Source organism: Ovis aries, chromosome X (assembly GCF_016772045.2).
Source record: "Ovis aries strain OAR_USU_Benz2616 breed Rambouillet chromosome X, ARS-UI_Ramb_v3.0, whole genome shotgun sequence".
In the NCBI taxonomy this organism is placed as follows: Eukaryota; Metazoa; Chordata; class Mammalia; order Artiodactyla; family Bovidae; genus Ovis; species Ovis aries.
This window is the reverse complement of record NC_056080.1, coordinates 69,082,868-69,100,188: the sequence shown is the minus strand read 5'-3', so window position 1 is coordinate 69,100,188 and position 17,321 is coordinate 69,082,868. Positions and strand designations below refer to the sequence as shown.

The 17,321-nt window shown below is 38.5% G+C and overlaps 1 protein-coding gene across 1 annotated transcript in view; it reads right to left on the bottom strand.

The window, feature by feature from the left end:
• Window positions 1-17,321, bottom strand: part of ATP7A (ATPase copper transporting alpha) — a 158,368-nt gene that overhangs the window by 11,535 nt on the left and 129,512 nt on the right. The window contains exons 13-18 of the mRNA XM_004022208.6: window positions 16,227-16,381; window positions 15,879-16,013; window positions 11,928-12,122; window positions 7,142-7,324; window positions 5,227-5,443; window positions 295-441 (exon numbers count right to left, since the gene is read on the bottom strand). Of these exons, the coding sequence (XP_004022257.1) occupies window positions 295-441; window positions 5,227-5,443; window positions 7,142-7,324; window positions 11,928-12,122; window positions 15,879-16,013; window positions 16,227-16,381 (1,032 nt within the window). The remainder of the gene's footprint in view (window positions 1-294; window positions 442-5,226; window positions 5,444-7,141; window positions 7,325-11,927; window positions 12,123-15,878; window positions 16,014-16,226; window positions 16,382-17,321) is intronic.

Here is a 17,321-nt window from a genome sequence, read left to right as displayed (position 1 = left end):
TCCTGGACCTAAAAAGGCCATAGAAAGATACTACCTTCATACTTAGCAAAGATGATAAATGTTAACTAATTAATCTCACAGCTATAAACTTACCCTAAGAAATAATTTAATAAAAGCCAGGCATATGCAAGATAATTTTAAATTAATCAGTAACAATTATGTATTGCTGACATTTTTTATTTTGCATTCAGGCTGCTTTTGAATAACCCTCATAGTTCAGATGTCTCTCAAAAATACACAGAAAACAATTGAGATCACAACACTGAGTCACAGTGTACTTAAGGAAAACCTTACCATCAACTGCTACCAGTACAGCAGTCCGACCTCTTCTCTCATGTTCAGTCATGGAATCATTTACATTACTATTAATGGCAAGACCATTTCTAATCATCCACTCCCGGTTGCCAATGAGAACTTTGTACTGCTGAGCATTAAGAGTATCTGAAAGAAAGTACAGAAGAAATATTTAGTGAACTCGTTTAATATTTATAACAACTCTTTAGGGACATTCTTCCTCTCTAAGCTTGCAGTTACTACATTGGTTTTTTTGGTAGAACAGCCTGTAACAGTGATTTCCAAATGTTCAAGGAAGACACTCTGCTCTTCTATGCCTCTGGGCCTTTGCACATGTTGCTGCCTCCACCTGGAGGTCCTCACCTCTCCTCTCCAAATACCAAATTGCATCATATTCCTTAAAAGCTAGTTCAAGCATTACTTTCTTGGTGATGCTTTCCATTCAACATTTCCTTATGATCTTCCATGACAACTGAATAAAGTTAAAAATATTTAGTGTACATCAGTACAACCATCAATGGTTAGATAAGAACACAGAACTACAATGATATCTTACTAACTTTAAGTGGGTCCTTAGTGCTTTCTGGCAATGCTACTATTATTTCCCTAGTCCATTCATTCTCCATTCCTTCTACATGGCTATTTTATACCTTTTCTTCTCCCATTCTCATAACAGATGATGATGTGCTTCTTACTTCCGAAAGAAAATAAAAGCAATCAGAAAAGAACTTCCAGAAGCTCTCATTGCCATATATACCCAACTACCTAAGCCTCTGTACATACTGATCTAGTTTCTTTTCTGTTACTATAAACAGCCCCAACTCCTATTTAAGGCCAACTTCTCCACTTGCATAAATAGATCCCTCTCCTTTGCCTATTTCAGAACATCTCTCCAACAATTCTCTCCTCTCTCTTCTGCATCATTGTATTTTCTACTTCTGCTGCACACAGTCCTATTTTTAAAAAAGAAAACAAAACAGATCTCATTTATCTCTCTAGCTACTGCCCCATTTCTTTGCTTCTGTTCATAGCAAAACTCCTACAGTGTTGTCTGTATCAGCTTCCCATTCTCCTGTGAACCTGTTCCAATAGAACTTTTGTCTCTCTTATGCCAAAGAATTGTTCATATGGAACACCAGTGATCTTTAATAAATGTAAAGGGTAATTCTTAGTCTTCATCTTACTTGCCCTATTAGCATTTAACACAGTTGACCATTCTCTCCTTGAAATACTTTCTTTATTTGGCTTCTAGAGTACCACATTCTTATGAGTTACCTCCTACCACTTCTGTTTTCTTTACTGATCATTCTTCATCTCCCTGACCTCTTAATTTGTAGTGTTGCAGGGCTTAATCCTTAAACCTCTTCCCCACCAATCTACTCTCATTTCCTGATTTTTTGGGGGGGCTCACCTCATGGTTTACAGAATCTTAGTTCTCTGACCAGGGATCAAACCCAGGCCCATGGCAGTCAAAGTGCCTGGTCCTAATCACTGGCATGTGTGAATACTCAGTTGCTTCAGTCATGTCTGACTCTTTGAGACCCCACGAACTATAGTCCACCAGGCTCCTCTGTCCATGGGATTCTCCAGGCAATACTGGAGTGGGTTGCCATGCCCTCCTCTAAGAGATCTTCCTGACCCAGGGATCGAACCCATATCTCCCGCATTGCAGGTGGATTCTCTACTGCTGAACCACTGTGGAAGCCCCCTAACCACTGGACCACCAGGGAATTCCCAACTCTTTGAAGATTTTATGCAGTCTCATCACTTTAAAGACCACCTATATCATCAGCACTGTCCAACAGAACTTTCTGTGATGACAGAAATATTCTACATCTGCTGTTTAATACAGTAGACGCTAACAACATGAGGCTATTGAACACTGAAATGTGACTAGTATGGCTGAAGGGCTGAGTTTTAAACTAAATTTTAATTAATTTAAATAGTCACATGAAACTAGTAGCTACCACACTGGATAGCACAGATCTATAAATGGATGACTCCCAAGTCTACAGACTTGTATAGCCACCTGCCTCCTTGATAGAACATTTACACAACATCTCTACTTGAACACCTAACAGGCACTCAAACTTAACATGTCAAAAACTGAACTCCTAATCACTTTTCCTCAACATTATCTCTCCTGTGATCTCCATCTTGTTTGAATGGTAACCCCATCCTTCTAAATTGATTAGGCTGCAAACTTTGGTCTAATTCTTGACTCTTGTTTCTCTCATACCCCATTTCCAATATGTGAGATATATCAGTCATCTCTCCATTCAAGATACATCCTGGGGAAGTCCCTGGCAGTTCAGTGGTTAGGATTTCCATTGCACAGGTACACAGGTTTGATTCCTGGTGGAGGAACTAAGATCCCACAAGCCACGTGGCATGGTCAAAAAAAAGAAGATACATCCAGAATTTGACCACTTCTTACAACCTCTACTGTTATTACATTGGTCCAAGCCATCATCTTTTACCTAGATTATGGCAACAGCCCACTAACTTATCCCCTTGCTTCTGTCCTTGTCCCTACCCACGGAAACAGTATATTTTTACCAAAGAAGCCCAAGTAATACTTTTAAAATATTAAGTCAGATTCTGTCACTCCTATGCTCAAAACTCTCCAACGGCTTTCCACCTCACAGTAAAAACCAAACTCCTTACAAAGTTCCCAATCATTTCCTCTGTTCTAGCCACAGGGTTCCTCAAACTAGTCAAGCACACTACTGACTTAAGGCTTCTGTACTCAATATTCCTCCTAACTGGAATGCTTTTGTCACAGATATTCACATATTCTTCCTCCCTCGCCTTAGGTTTTTGCTCAAACAGCACCTTCTCAATGAGGCCTACCCTGATCAGTCTATATAAAATAGCATTCCCTAGCATGCCCAATACCACTTGCTCTTCTTCATTTTCTTCATAGCACTATCCATCAGCCAGACTCTACTTGCTTATTTGCACACTGTCTAGCGTTCTTTCACCAGGAATGTAAACTCCATGAGATAGGGCCTTTGTCTATTCTGCTCACTGCTGATTCTTTAGTATCTTGAACAGTGCTTATAAAACCTGTCAGATGAACGAAATCACTATGTGTCAGTGTGCTTGATACTATGAATTCATAGACAAATAATAAAGAGATCACAACTTAGTAGAATCAGGCAGATAAATAAAGAATTATCATGCAGTGTGCCAGATAAAGTATAGTTATGACTAAAAAGGAAGAGCAAATATCTCTGCCTATGTATGTCAGTCAGTGGAGGCTTCACTAAAGAGAGATGTGAGCTGAGTCTTCAAAGATGAGAAAATAGTAAATAAAGTGATCTAACAGGCATGAAATGACACGATGTACAGAGAAACTTTAAGTAGTTCCATAAGAACAAAACACAGGGTACACGGGTGACAGTGGAAAAACACAAGATGGGTGGTGCAGGGAGGCAGGAGACATATCATGGGGAACAGATCTTGAACAAAACACAGAGAGACTGGACTTTGTCCTGTCAGAGACGGAGAGCCTATAAAGCCAGGATCCTTAACAGATTTCCACGGAGGGGCTTAGGGATATATACAAATGTGCAAATCAGAAATTTTCTGAGTAGTGGGAATAGCTTTTATCTCATTCCTTCAAAGGTTCATGACTCAAAAATAGGTTATAAACCACTGCAATAAAAGGTATTAGTCAGAAAGTGATATAATCAGGTTTGAATGTTAGCAAAATTACTCAAGTACAAATGTGTGGGGAGGTGCAAGCACACTTAGGTATATATATCTTGGTTTTGGTCAGATGGATAGACCAACAAGAAACTCGGTAAAGTGGCGTTGCTGCAGATATGGATTTTAGAGTGGCGGTGGAAACCCTGCAAGTGGTAGAATAAGCAATAAGCATGAACGAGATTATATAGAGAGAATATGTAAAATCAGCAAAAGACAAAAGACCAAAACTCTGAGGACACCCAACATTTGAGAGGAGGAGAAAAGAGCAATCAGGTGAAGATTAAAAAGAACAGCCAAATTGGTGAGAGAAGACTCTAGAGAAAGCAGGGTCATGGAATCAAGGGAGGAAAAAAAAAATTAGGAAAGAAGAAATGGTCAACATTGTCAAGTGCCTTAGCGAAGTCATGCAGCAATGAAGACTGAAAACTAACCACTGGAGAGGGGACTAAACAAGGTCATTGGTGAACTTAAAATAGTTTCACTAGTATGGATGGGGCCGAAGCCAGACTGTGCAGTGAATTCAGCCAGCTTCGACTAGTCCTTCTAGAAGCTTGGATATTAACGAAAAGACAGACAGATGGGACAAAAATCTAGATGGGAATACAGTGATTTTGATGGGAGAAATGTTTCTATTTTTAGGAGAAGGAGCTATGACAAAGAGTTGGAAAATAAAAGCAGCAAGGGGATATACTATAACAGAGTGTGAGGTCCTTAAGGAATCAAGAGAGGGTGAGATCTGGACCAAAGATGAAGGGATTCATTAGGTAAGAAACGGTATACTTTTTTCTCTGAAAACGGAAACATTCTAGGCAAAAAAAAGAGAAAAGAAATGGAAAGAACACATGTCTGAGAATCTTAAATTTCTGTGCGAAAAATAAGCCAGACAATTTGCTTAGAGAACTAGGGAGAAGGCCATAAGAGCTTGTGAAAGATACAAAAGGTCTGGAGCAGTTGTGGTGAGAAATAAAGACAGCTGAACTAAGATGGAAAATCAGCTAGAGCTAGGGTTTATCACCCTCTATTGTAATCAAGGAGTGAAGTTGAAAAACATTCTTAAGCAATTCTGTGAAATAATTAGAAGGCCTGTGGTGAAACTGATTTACAAGAATGAAACCATGATGCCAATCTTTGCTTCTTATGTAACAGTTCAATTTATAAGGTTAGATACCTGTTAATAACTGTCCCATAAGTGGTACTACAAAAAAAAAATTAGCTTACTTGAGAACTGAGCATCAATAATCATGGAAGACGAAGTTGATGACTGTTCATTACTCTCATCTATTTGAACCAGGGATGCATTTTTAATATTATTTTCCTCTATCTTCCAGTTATTCTTGTGTAGCAAGCCTTCAATATTGGTGACTTTACAGTTAATGCCACAGCCTGGCACAACCTGGAAATCTATGCAGGTACCCAAGGTTTCAGTGTCCAGCTCCTAACAAATAGAAACAGAAGGATTTCTTCTGCTGTTCTAACAATCCAAGGTCATCATTAGCAAGATCAAAGATTATTGCTGGTTAATTCTAAATGTTTAGATACAATCTACAGGCCTGGTTAATTCTAAATGTTTAGAATAAAATTGTCACTTATCATTGCCTATTTGATAGTGGGTTTTGATAAGGACAAAGGAACAGAGCATTTTGAGTATAATGTTCAAAGTTACAGGAGAACCTCATAATCCTTTAAAAAAAATCCCATTCCATAAGATTTATACCAAATTTAGGGGAAGAAAATGTGGAAGGTTTATCAATATTCTCTGTCCTTTCCAGTAGAGAATTACAAGTTAAATATTTAATTCTATTGTCAAGTTAGATTTTCTATTTAGTACAGGGCAAAGGGTAACAAAGAACAGAGCCTTTAGTTACCAGAGGGCCTCTCTAGTATGATTCTGTGTCCTTAGTAAGCCAAAGAATTCTGGTGACCATCACTGTTTCCTGGCTCTTTATATCTTTGTCCTCTCCATTGTTTGATTTGGGTGTATAGAAGCCAGATCAGTAATAGTTAATAGGTAAAAAGGAAAGAACAAATAAAGAAATGGCAACATCAATGGTGAAACTGCCACATTTTAACAGAAAAATTATGTGAGATAATTTACAAAGAACTTATACAAATCAATAAGAAAAGGTAAACAATCTTATGAAAAAAATAGGCAACAGATACAAGCAAACAGGGTATAGGAAGAAATGCAAATAACCAATACGCATGTGGAAAGATGCTCAACCTTATTCACAATTAAGACAATGCAAAGTAAACAGTCAATGAATAAATATTTTTTACTTACTGAATTGGAAAAATTAAGTGTTAGTGAGAATGTGGGGAAATGTCATTCAACTTTTGGTAAAAGTATAAACTGGTATACCTTTTTGTGTGGGTGTTGATAACATTTGCCATTTGAGCGTTGGTAGCATTCATCAAAATTTAACTATACCTATCCTTTGATCCAGCAATTACATTGATAGGCATTAAACATTAGAGATAAACTTGAAAAAGCTGACAAGGATGTTAACTACAGGTTTTAAGAGCCAAAAAGCCAATCATACAATGGAATATAATACAGGCATTAAAAATAATGAAGCAAATCTGTATGTCTTGATAAGGAAAAAATCACTTAATACAAATTTTTAAAAAACACCAAAGACTGGTCATTGTATTATCACCTTTCTATGTAAAGTTTAAAAATAACAAATGTTGGTATATACACTAAAAATGGTTAACAGATGCACACTTTTGTAAATATACTGAAAATTATTGACTTGTACACTTTCCAAGCGTGAACTTTAGAGTATGTGAATTTTATCTCAATAAAGCTGTTGTTCAAAAAGCCTGTTAACAGGTTAATACTTGTTAAACTTTGGAGAGAGGAATTATGGAAAGGGGCAGGGAATGAGGCTTTCCTTTTTCATTACGTAATGCTGAACTATCTAAAATTTCCTCCCATAAATATGTATTATTTCTTTTTTATTTCTTAGTTGACTGAGGTTATCTGTGCTGTAGGGTTACAGTTAATTTTCATCTTTATACTTTTCTGTATGAAGAAATTAAGACATACAAAACAAAATTAGAAAACACAAGTCTCTCTAGTTCCATATGAATTATATATGTAAATCATGAATAAACAAGGGAAAAATTGTACCTGCTTGCAGTATTTGGTTATGGCTGCTCCCAGAGGGTGTTCACTGTTACTTTCAGCAGTTCCCACAATAGCCAGGATCTTATTGCGTGGCATTCTGTTACTTTCCACTAGAACCTTTACTTGATTCACTACTGGGGTTCCATGGGTAATGGTTCCAGTTTTATCAAATACCACCACCTTTACCTGTAAGAAAATCAAAGCAGAATGCACTGTATGACTTCATAATTCTTAGTATCAGCATTCCAGAAATGAGAAAGAAGGTTTACTGTGACAAACACATTACTATTTTGTTTCTTAATGAGCTGACTTTGATTTAATTGGACTTTAATGGTCTTTGGGAGACTAAAAAGAAGGGAGAATAAGGGAAGAAATATTGTTAGTTACACCTAATAACCCTCCCTTGCAAATGTTCAATGTGCTGGGAACATGTGTTAAATAGCTAGAACTACCCATTAAGAGTTGACTGTTAATAGGTAACTTAGGCCTCTAGTGCTTCTGGGGAAAGAAAAAGACTTTCAATACTAATGAATTTTAGATCTGTAGGGGGAAAAAATCTGGGAAGTAGGTAAATAATTACAATTGAGGAATTAATCTGAAGTGTGCACCAGCTAAAACCTGGGTTGCTTTGACTTTATTGAGACTAGATGAGAAGCTTGGCCAGAGAATACAGCTCAGGAAATCAATGAGGGAACATCAGATCAGGCAGCAAGGAGGAATAATCTGGAATTAGAGAACATAGTTGCCTCACAGTAAATTCAGACAACGAACCTTGAGAAATGAATAGCTTGAGGAACCAAGATGAGAAGAGATCAGTTCAGTTCAGTTCAGTCGCGTCCAAATATTTCCGATCCCATGGACTATAGCACACCAGGCCTTCCTGTCCATCATTACTCCTGGAGCTTACTCAAACTCATGTCCATTGAGGTGGTGATGCCATTCAACCATCTCATCCTCTCTCGTCCCCTTCTCCTCGCACCTTCAATCTTTCCCAGCATCAGGGTTTTTTCAAATGAGTCAGCTCTTCACAACAGGTGGCCAAAGTATTGGAGTTTCAGCTTCAGCATCAGTCCTTCCAATGAACATTCAGGACTGATTTCCTTTAGGATGGACTGGTTGGATCTCCTTGCAGTCCAAGGGACTCTCAAGAGTCTTCTCCAACACCACAGTTCAAAAGCATCAATTTTTTGGTGCTCAGTTCAGTTCAGTTTAGTCGCTCAGTCGTGTCTGACTCTTTGCAACCCCATGAATCGCAACACGCCAGGCCTCCCTGTTCATCACCAACTTCTGGAGTTCACTCAGACTCATGTCCATCGAGTCCGTGATGCCATCCAGCCATCTCATCCTCGGTCGTCCCCTTCTCCTCCTGCCCCCAATTCCTCCCAGCATCAGAGTCTTTTCCAATGAGTCAACTCTTGGCATGAGGTGGCCAAAGTACTGGAGTTTCAGCTTTAGCATCATTCCTTCCAAAGAAATCCCAGGGTTGATCTCCTTCAGAATGGACTGGTTGGATCTCCTTGCAGTCCAAGGGACTCTCAAGAGTCTTCTCCAACACCACAGTTCAAAAGCATCAATTCTTCGGCACTCAGCCTTCTTCACAGTCCAACTCTCACATCCATACATGACTACTGGAAAAACCATAGCTTTGACTAGACGGACCTATGCTGGCAAAGTAATGTATCTGCATTTTAATATGCTGTCTAGGTTGATCATAGCTCTTCCTCCAAGGAGCAAGTGTCTTTTAATTTCATGGCTGCAGTCACCATCTGCAATGATTTTGGAGCCCCCCCCCAAAATAAAGTCTGTCACTGTTTCCCCATCTATTTGCCATGAAGTGATGGGAATAGATGCCATGATTTTAGTTTTCTGATGTTGCGTTTTAAGCCAACTTTCTCACTCTCCTCTTTCACTTTCATCAAGAGGCTCTTTAGTTCTTCTTTGCTTTCTGCCATAAACTGTGGTGTCATCTGCATATCTGAAATTATTGATATTTCTCCCGGAAATCTTGATTCCAGCTTGTGTTTCATCCAGACCAGCATTTCTCATGATGTACTCTGCATACAAGCTAAATAAGCAGGGTGACAATATACAGCCTTGATGTAGTACATTTCCTATTTGGAACCAGTCTGTTGTGCCACGTCCAGTTCTAACTGTTGCTTCTTGATTTGTATACAGATTTCTCAGGAGGTAGGTCAGGTGTTCTGGTACTCCCATCTCTTTAAGAATTTTCCACAGTTTGTTGTGACCCACACAGTCAAAGGCTTTGGCATAGCCAATAGAGCAAAAGTAGATTTTTTTTTGGCAACTCTCTTGCTTTCCTGATGATGCAATGGATGTTGGCAATTTGATTTATGGTTCCTCTGCCTTTTCTAAATCCAGCTTGAACATCTGGAAGTTCACAGTTCACATACTGTTGAAGCCTGACTTGGAGAATTTTGAACATTACTTTACCAGCATGTGAGATGAGTGCAATTGTGTAGCAGTTTGAACACTCTATGGCATTGCCTTTCTTTGAGATTAGAATGAAAACTGACCTTTTTCAGTCCTGTGGCCACTGCTGAGTTTTCCAAATTTGCTAGCATATTGAGTGTAGCACTTTCACAGCATCATCTTTTAGGATTTGAAATAGCTCAACTGGAATTCCCGGAGAAGGCAATGGCACCCCACTCCAGTACTCTTGCCTGGAAAATCCCACGGATGGAGGAGCCTGGAAGGCTGCAGTCCATGGGGTCACTAACAGTCGGACAGGACTGGGCAACTTCACTTTCACTTTTCACTTCCACGCATTGGAGAAGGAAATGGCAACCCACTCCAGTGTTCTTGCCTGGAGAATCCCAGGGATTGGGGAGCCTGGTGGGCTGCCATCTATGGGGTTGCACAGAGTCGGACACAACTGAAGTGACTTAGCAGCAGCAGCAACTGGAATTCCATCACCTCCACTAGCTTTGTTTGTAGTGATGCTTCCTAAGGCCCACTTGACTTCATATTCCAAGATGTCTGCTTCTAGGTGAGTGATCATACCATCGTGAATATCTGGGTCATGAAGATCTTTTTTGTATAGTTCTTCTGTGTATTCTTGCCGTCTCTTCTTAATATCTTCTGCTTCTGTTAGGTCCATACTATTTCTGTCCTTTATTGTGCCCATCTTTGCATGAAATGTTCCCTTGGTATCTCTAATTTTCTTGAAGAGATCTTTAGTCTTTCCCATTTTATTGTTTTCCTCTATTTCTTTGCACTGATCGCTGAGGAAGGCTTTCTTATCTCTCCTTGCTATTCCCTGGAACTCTGCACTCAAATGGGTATATCTTTCCTTTTTTCCTTTGTCTTTCGCTTATCTTCTTTTCACAGCTATTTGTAAGGCCTCCTCAGACAACCATTTTGCCTTTTTCTTGGGGATGGTCTTGATCACTACCTCCTATGCAACGTCATGAACCTCTGTCCATAGTTCTTCAGGTACTCTATCAGATCTAATCCCTTGAATCTATTTGTCACTTCCGCTGTAAAATCGTAAGGGATTTTATTTAGGTCATACCTGAATGGTCTAGTGGTTTTTCTACTCTCTTCAATTTAAGTCTGAATTTGACAATAAGGAGTTCATGATCTGAGCCACAGTCACCTCCCAGTCTTGTTTTTGCTGACTGTATGGAGCTTCTCCATCTTAGCTGCAAAGAATGTAATCAATCTGATTTCAGTATTGAGTCTCTGGTGATGCCCATGTGTAGAGTCTTCTCTTGTGTTGTTCCAAGCGGGTGTTTGCTAGGACCAGTGCGTTCTCTTGGCAAAACTCTATTAGACTTTGCCCTGCTTCATTCTGTACTCCAAGGTCAAATTTGCTGGTTACTTGAAAAGAGATATGACAACTAAATACAAAGCATGATTCCAGACAAAAGAAAAAAATAACTATAAAGGATTATGGAGTCAACTGAGGAAACTGGAATATGGACAAGAGATTAGACAACAGTATTTTATCAGTATCAACTTCTTGATTTTGATCTTTGTACTATGTGTATGTAAGAGACTGTCCTTGTTCTTAGGAAAGGAGCTTGATATTTTCAGTAAAGGGTGTGTGAGATTTCTTTATACTATTCTTGCAAATTTTATATAAGTTTGAAATTATGTCAAAATTTAAAATTACTATAAAAATTAGTAGCTTGTATTCACTGGCTAGATGAAGTTCTAAAGTTGTTCTAAGTTGCGTTCTGTGTTTAGTAGAGGCATGTGTATATAATTTACATCCTCATAATAAGAATATACTAGAAGGAACATGGTTTTAGTTGAAGTCAAGTGGCTTTGATTGAGATTGTAATGGAAATTCTAACATGAGAGAAATCAGGGACAGGATTATATATTCTTGAAATCATAGTTGCAAACTGTCAGCTGGTGGCAGCAAAGATGAAAGTAAGGGCAAGCACTATCAAATGTTGAACAGCACAAACATGGAGTCACACACAAATAGGTGAGAGGCCTGACAGACTTGGGCAAATTGCCTTAGCAAATATCTATGATATCTTCCTGCCCTAAAGACTAGTCTAGAATGAGTTGGGACAGGACTCTAGGTTTTCCACATGAGAGTATACTCTAAAGAGAGCAAGTCTGGAGTAGAGATCTTATACTCTCTGCCAATTCAGAGCAGAACCAAAATAACACCTTTTCTACCTCCACCCTCAGGACAATGCCAGAAGAAGCTCAGCTTACAGGCAATGTAGAAATAATTTAAGACTCTGTTTTTCAGTAGGGGTGCTATTGCCAGTTTGGATGAGACAACTCTTAGTTCTAGGAACTATCTTACCTTATGAGCCATCTCCAGGGGCTCACCACCTTTGATTAGTATGCCATTTTGAGCACCTACTCCTGTACCCACCATCACAGCAGTTGGAGTGGCCAGTCCCAATGAACAGGGGCATGCAATGCACAGAACTGTGATAGAGGCTTGGAAAGCAAAGCGTATTATTGTTTCTGTTCTGGAGATACTTCTGTTGTAGCCCTTGAGAAGAAACATGAATTTTGATTACTGATTTAGAACTGAATAAAACAAAAAGAACAAAGCTTAACTCTAAATAAAACCACAATTCTGGAGTAACACATAATCCTACTTAGCTATGAACATAAGTTTTAATATGAAAACACTTTTAGTAAGAAAATACTTTTTTTTCTTTTATGAATATAAGAAATTATTGACATAACTGTAAACAAGTTACAGTTCTAAAATTCAAGATTTCAATTTTGCTGATTCCCAGAGTTACACACTATGGAGTGACTATAAAAAACAAGAAAAGTAAGCTTCTCCACTCCCCATATTGAGAATAAGTGTTTTTATTAGGCACTTTCAGAAATGGCTGCAAACATGCGATCTAATTCTCAACATATTTGACCCAAAACAAAAATAATTCTGTCCTGTACACTAAGACCATAAAACTGTCTTTCACACTTTTTTTGAAGACAATGAAAAAAATCACTCAGCTTGCAAATGTTGCTTAATTACATCTCAGTAAAATTCTTTTGGACAAAGCAATGTTAATGAGTGCATCTGGTAGTAAAGCTCTTACTGACATTGAGTATGTGCTTCCATGAGTAAAAATGATTGATAGTATTATGAGAAATCCCCTAAGACCCTCTGAACTCATGAGAAAAATTCCTGAAGGAAACACATTCCAAAATACTTCTCAGCAATCCTGTTGTTTAGTGAGTATTTAACCAATGAGTGGTGGTTTCATCACTAAGTCATGTCCAACCTTTGTGACCCCATGGACAGAGGAGCCTGATAGGCTACAGTCCATGGGATTCTCCAGGCAAGAATACTGGAGTGGGTTGCCACTGCCTTCTCCAATTTAACCAATATGAATCATTTCAAGAAACTTTTTATACTAATGATCACATCATGGAATAGATGTTCTGATTCTACCCATTCTTTAATTGAAGGGACAAACACTATGAAACAATGTATATATAGGATGGCATTTTTAAAAGAAAAAATTCAACAAAGATCTTCTTAGTAATAATGGTTTTACAGTGCTGTATTCTTACTAAGTTCTCAAATACTTTTTTTTTACATTTTAATTTTTAAATTTTTTTCATTTTTATTTCTTTATTTTATTTTACAACATTGTATTGGTTTTGCCATACATCAACATGAATCCACCACGGGTGTACATGTGTTCCCCATTCTGAGCCCCCCTCCCACTTCAAATACTTAAACTAAGTGATCATCTAAGAGTTATAGAGAGAACTGGAAGGTATTTTCATAGACATCTAAGCTTATGCTTTCATGTATGTCTTAAATGTATACACTAATTCCAATCCTGAAATTTAGGTATTATTATCACTATGTTATAAATGACAAAACTGAAGATAAGAGAAGCTAAGTGAATTAAAGGTTATATCTCTAACATGAGGCACAGTCTAGGTTTACTATACCACTTTAAATACCATACCATAGAGACTATCGTAGACTTTGAGAGAAGCAGACATTAATATTACCTTAATATTGGGATTGGGGGCAGAAGGAGAAGGGGACAACAGAGGATGAGATGGCTGGATGGCATCATCGACTCGATGGATATGAGTTTGAGTGAATTCTGGGAGTAGGTGATGGACTGGGAGGCCTGGCATGCTGCAATTCATGGGGTCACAAAGAGTCGGACACAACTAAGCAACTGAACTGAACTGAATATTACCTTATATTTATAAAGAGTTCAATAAATTACAAAGAGTTTCTAATATATCATTTAACTTTTATGACAACTGCAAGTTATGTTGGATGAGTACTATTAAAATCTCACTTGAGAAAACTGAAGCTCAAAGAGAAATTAAATTGACCTCAGATCACACTGATTGTGACAGAGCTGAGATTTCAAGGTTTTTCTCAATATATCCATAGTCCTTGGTGAAAGCAAAATCATGCTAGGATTGAGACTGTGTATAAAATGTGAAAGGTCAGTATAGGCATCGATTGAGTTCAGTCACTCAGTTGTGTCCGACACTTTACAACCCCATGGACTGCAGCACGCCAGGCTTCCCTGTCCATCATCATCTCCCGGAGCTTGCTCAATCTCATGTCCATTGAGTCGGTGATGCCATCCAACCATCTCATCCTCTGTTGTCCCCTTCTCCTCCCGCCTTCAATCTTTTCCAGCAACTGGGTCTTTTCTAATGAGTCGGTTCTTCACATCAGGCGGCCAAAGTATTGGAGCTTCAGCTTCAGCATCAGTCTTTCCAATGAATATTCAGGACTGATTTCCTTTAGGATGGACTGGTTGGATCTCCTAGCAGTCCAAGAGACTCTCAAGAATCTTCACCAACACTACAGTTCAAAAGCACCAGTGCTTCAGCGCTCAGCTTTCTTTATGGTCCAACTCTCACATCCATACATGACTACTGGAAAAACCACAGTTTGATTAGATGGACCTTTGTCGGCAAAGTAATGTCTCTGCTTTGTAATATGCTGCCTAGGTTGGTCATAGCTTTTCTTCCAAGGTGCAAGTGTCTTAATTTCTTAGGTGCAATCACCATCTGCAGTGATTCTGGAGCCCAAGAAAAGACAGTCTGTCACTGTTTCCACTGTTTCCCCATCTATTTGCCATGAAGTGATCGGACCAGACGCCATGATCTTCACTTTTTGAATGTTGAGTTTTAAGCCAGCTTTTTCCACTCTCGTCTTTCACTTTCATTAAAAGGCTCTTTAGTTCTTCTTCGCTTTCTGCCATAAGGGTGGTGTCATCTGCCTGTCTGAGGTTACTGATAATGATATCAATAACCTCATTATAGGCATACCTCAGAGATACTGTGGGTTCAGTTTCAGACCACCAAAATAAAGTGAGTCACATGAATTTTTGAATTCCCAAAGAAGGTAAAAGTTATGTTTATACTATACTATACACTGTGTGTGTTAGCCTCTCAGTCACGTCTGATTCCGCGACCCCATGACAGTAGCTCACCAGGCTCTTCTGTCCATGGGATTCTCCAGGCAAGAATACTGTAGTGGGTTGCCATTCCCTTCTCCAGGGGATCTTCCTTACCCAGGGATCAAACCCAGGTCTCCTGCATTTCAGGCAAATTCTTTACCAACTGAGCCATCCGGGAAGCCCATACTGTACACTATACTGTAGTCTATTAAGTATGAAATATCATTATCTCTAAAGAAATGTTTGGTGTTGGTTTAGTCACTAAGTTGTATCCGACTCTTGCGACCCCATAGACTGAAGCCCACCAGGCTCCTGTGTCTATAGGATTTTCCAGGCAAGAATACTGGAGCGGGTTGCCATTTCCTTCTCCAAGGGCTCTTCCTGACCCAGGGATTGAACCCGGGTCTCCTGCACTGCAGGCAGTTTCTTTACCAACTGAACTACCAGGGAAGCCCCGAAAAGGCCAAGGAAATATGTATATACCTTATTTAAAAAGTAATGCTGTTGTAAAAATGCCATCAATAGACTTGACACAGGGTTGACACAAACCTTCAGTTTGTAAAAAACACAATATCTGCAAAGCGCAATAAAGCAAAATGCACTAAAACAAGGTATGCCTGTACTTGCTTTGGGAAAATAACAAGTTATAATGAAAAAAATCTTTCCAAAAGGAAATCTTTTGGAAATGCAAAGAAATGCAAATGTTATTCTTATCAGCTTTTCACTCCAGTCTGTTAAAGATACCAGTAATTATTAAAGTTATTTTCAAATTAATTACTTATGCAAAAGATTCACAAACTGTTTTATATATGATAAAGAGATGTTTATAAGTCACTCACGGGAAAGTAGGTTTCCACGATTTCAAAATTCAGAAATCCAATTATAATCCAAACCAAAAGGGTAGCAATGGAAATAATAACAATAAAAGGAACAAAGTAGCCACTGAGTTTGTCTGCAAACTGCTGGATAGGAGCCTACAATTAAAAAAATAATAATAATGATATGTATGTGAAAGTCTCTTGTTTTGATAATGAATACAGAGTATATGTACTATTGAGCAGAAATATTTTAATAAACTCCATATTAATACAACTGGAATTAAACAAAGGAACCTATCAAACCAGACCAAGATTTATACTGAGTGGGCTTTAATGAAAATACTTTCTGTTTCTAGAGAATTAAGTTACCTTTGATGTTTGTGCTTCCTCTACAAGTTTGACAATTTGAGAAAGGGTTGTGTCTGCTCCAACATGGGTTGCACGGATAAGGAGTGACCCATTCTGGTTAATGGAACCAGCAATCACTGTGCTTCCAGATTTCTTTGCCACAGGCATTGCCTCTCCTATGGAAGGAAAAAAGATAGATTTAGGGAGCATAAGTAAATACTATCTTGAAATACACCATTATTTGTTAATTATCAAAAAATCATCTAGAAAGGAGATTCTTCCTTCATGCAACAGAATCTGGACAAACACCTAGGTGCAAATTGCCTGACTTTTTCCTTATGCCAGTTCTGGGCCAAACCCCAGGGATATATATATGTTAAACTGGAAAAATCTAATGTGCTAACTCTTTTGGTAGGTACTTTTGGAACTCCACACTAGTCTTAGATCATTGGTTCTCAACCTGTTCCCAAGGAGCATTTATAAATGTAAGAGAGTTCTTATCTGTAGTAACTATGGATGGGGCACAGGGTATTGCTACCCCAACTTAGTGGGTCAGGATCAGGGATACTAAATGTACCATAATGTACAGGATAGTCAGAGAGAACTAAGAACTGTCCCATCCAATAAGTGATAGCACCCCTACTGAGAAATGAAGAATCCTACATTATTTTCACACACAATTCATAAGCTGAGCCTCTTCTGGTACTATGATAAGGATTGAGGTAGGAAAGGTGTTAGTTTGGTTCTACTTTAGATTGGCCTTAGTTATCTAAGATCTCTAAAACTACTCCAGGTCTATTCTTTTTAGAGCTGACCCTGATGTTGAAAACATGGAGTCCTATCCCAGCTAAGACTAGATGGGTCTTTAGGGCAGGAACTCAGGAAAATTTGTCAAAGTGTATTGGGCTCTACAGCAGGATATGACAACTTCTTCTGGTTATACACCCTAGTAATTAACAATCCTCAGTGAAAAAGAGCCTTCAGTAGCATAAGTAAAATCACAAAGTAAATCTGCAGAAATTGATTTAAAACGGTCTTAAAAAGAACTCATATCCTCTATGCTTATTATTTATTCAGTCCACAGTTTCTATAAAGAGCTTTTCACCTTTCACGCAA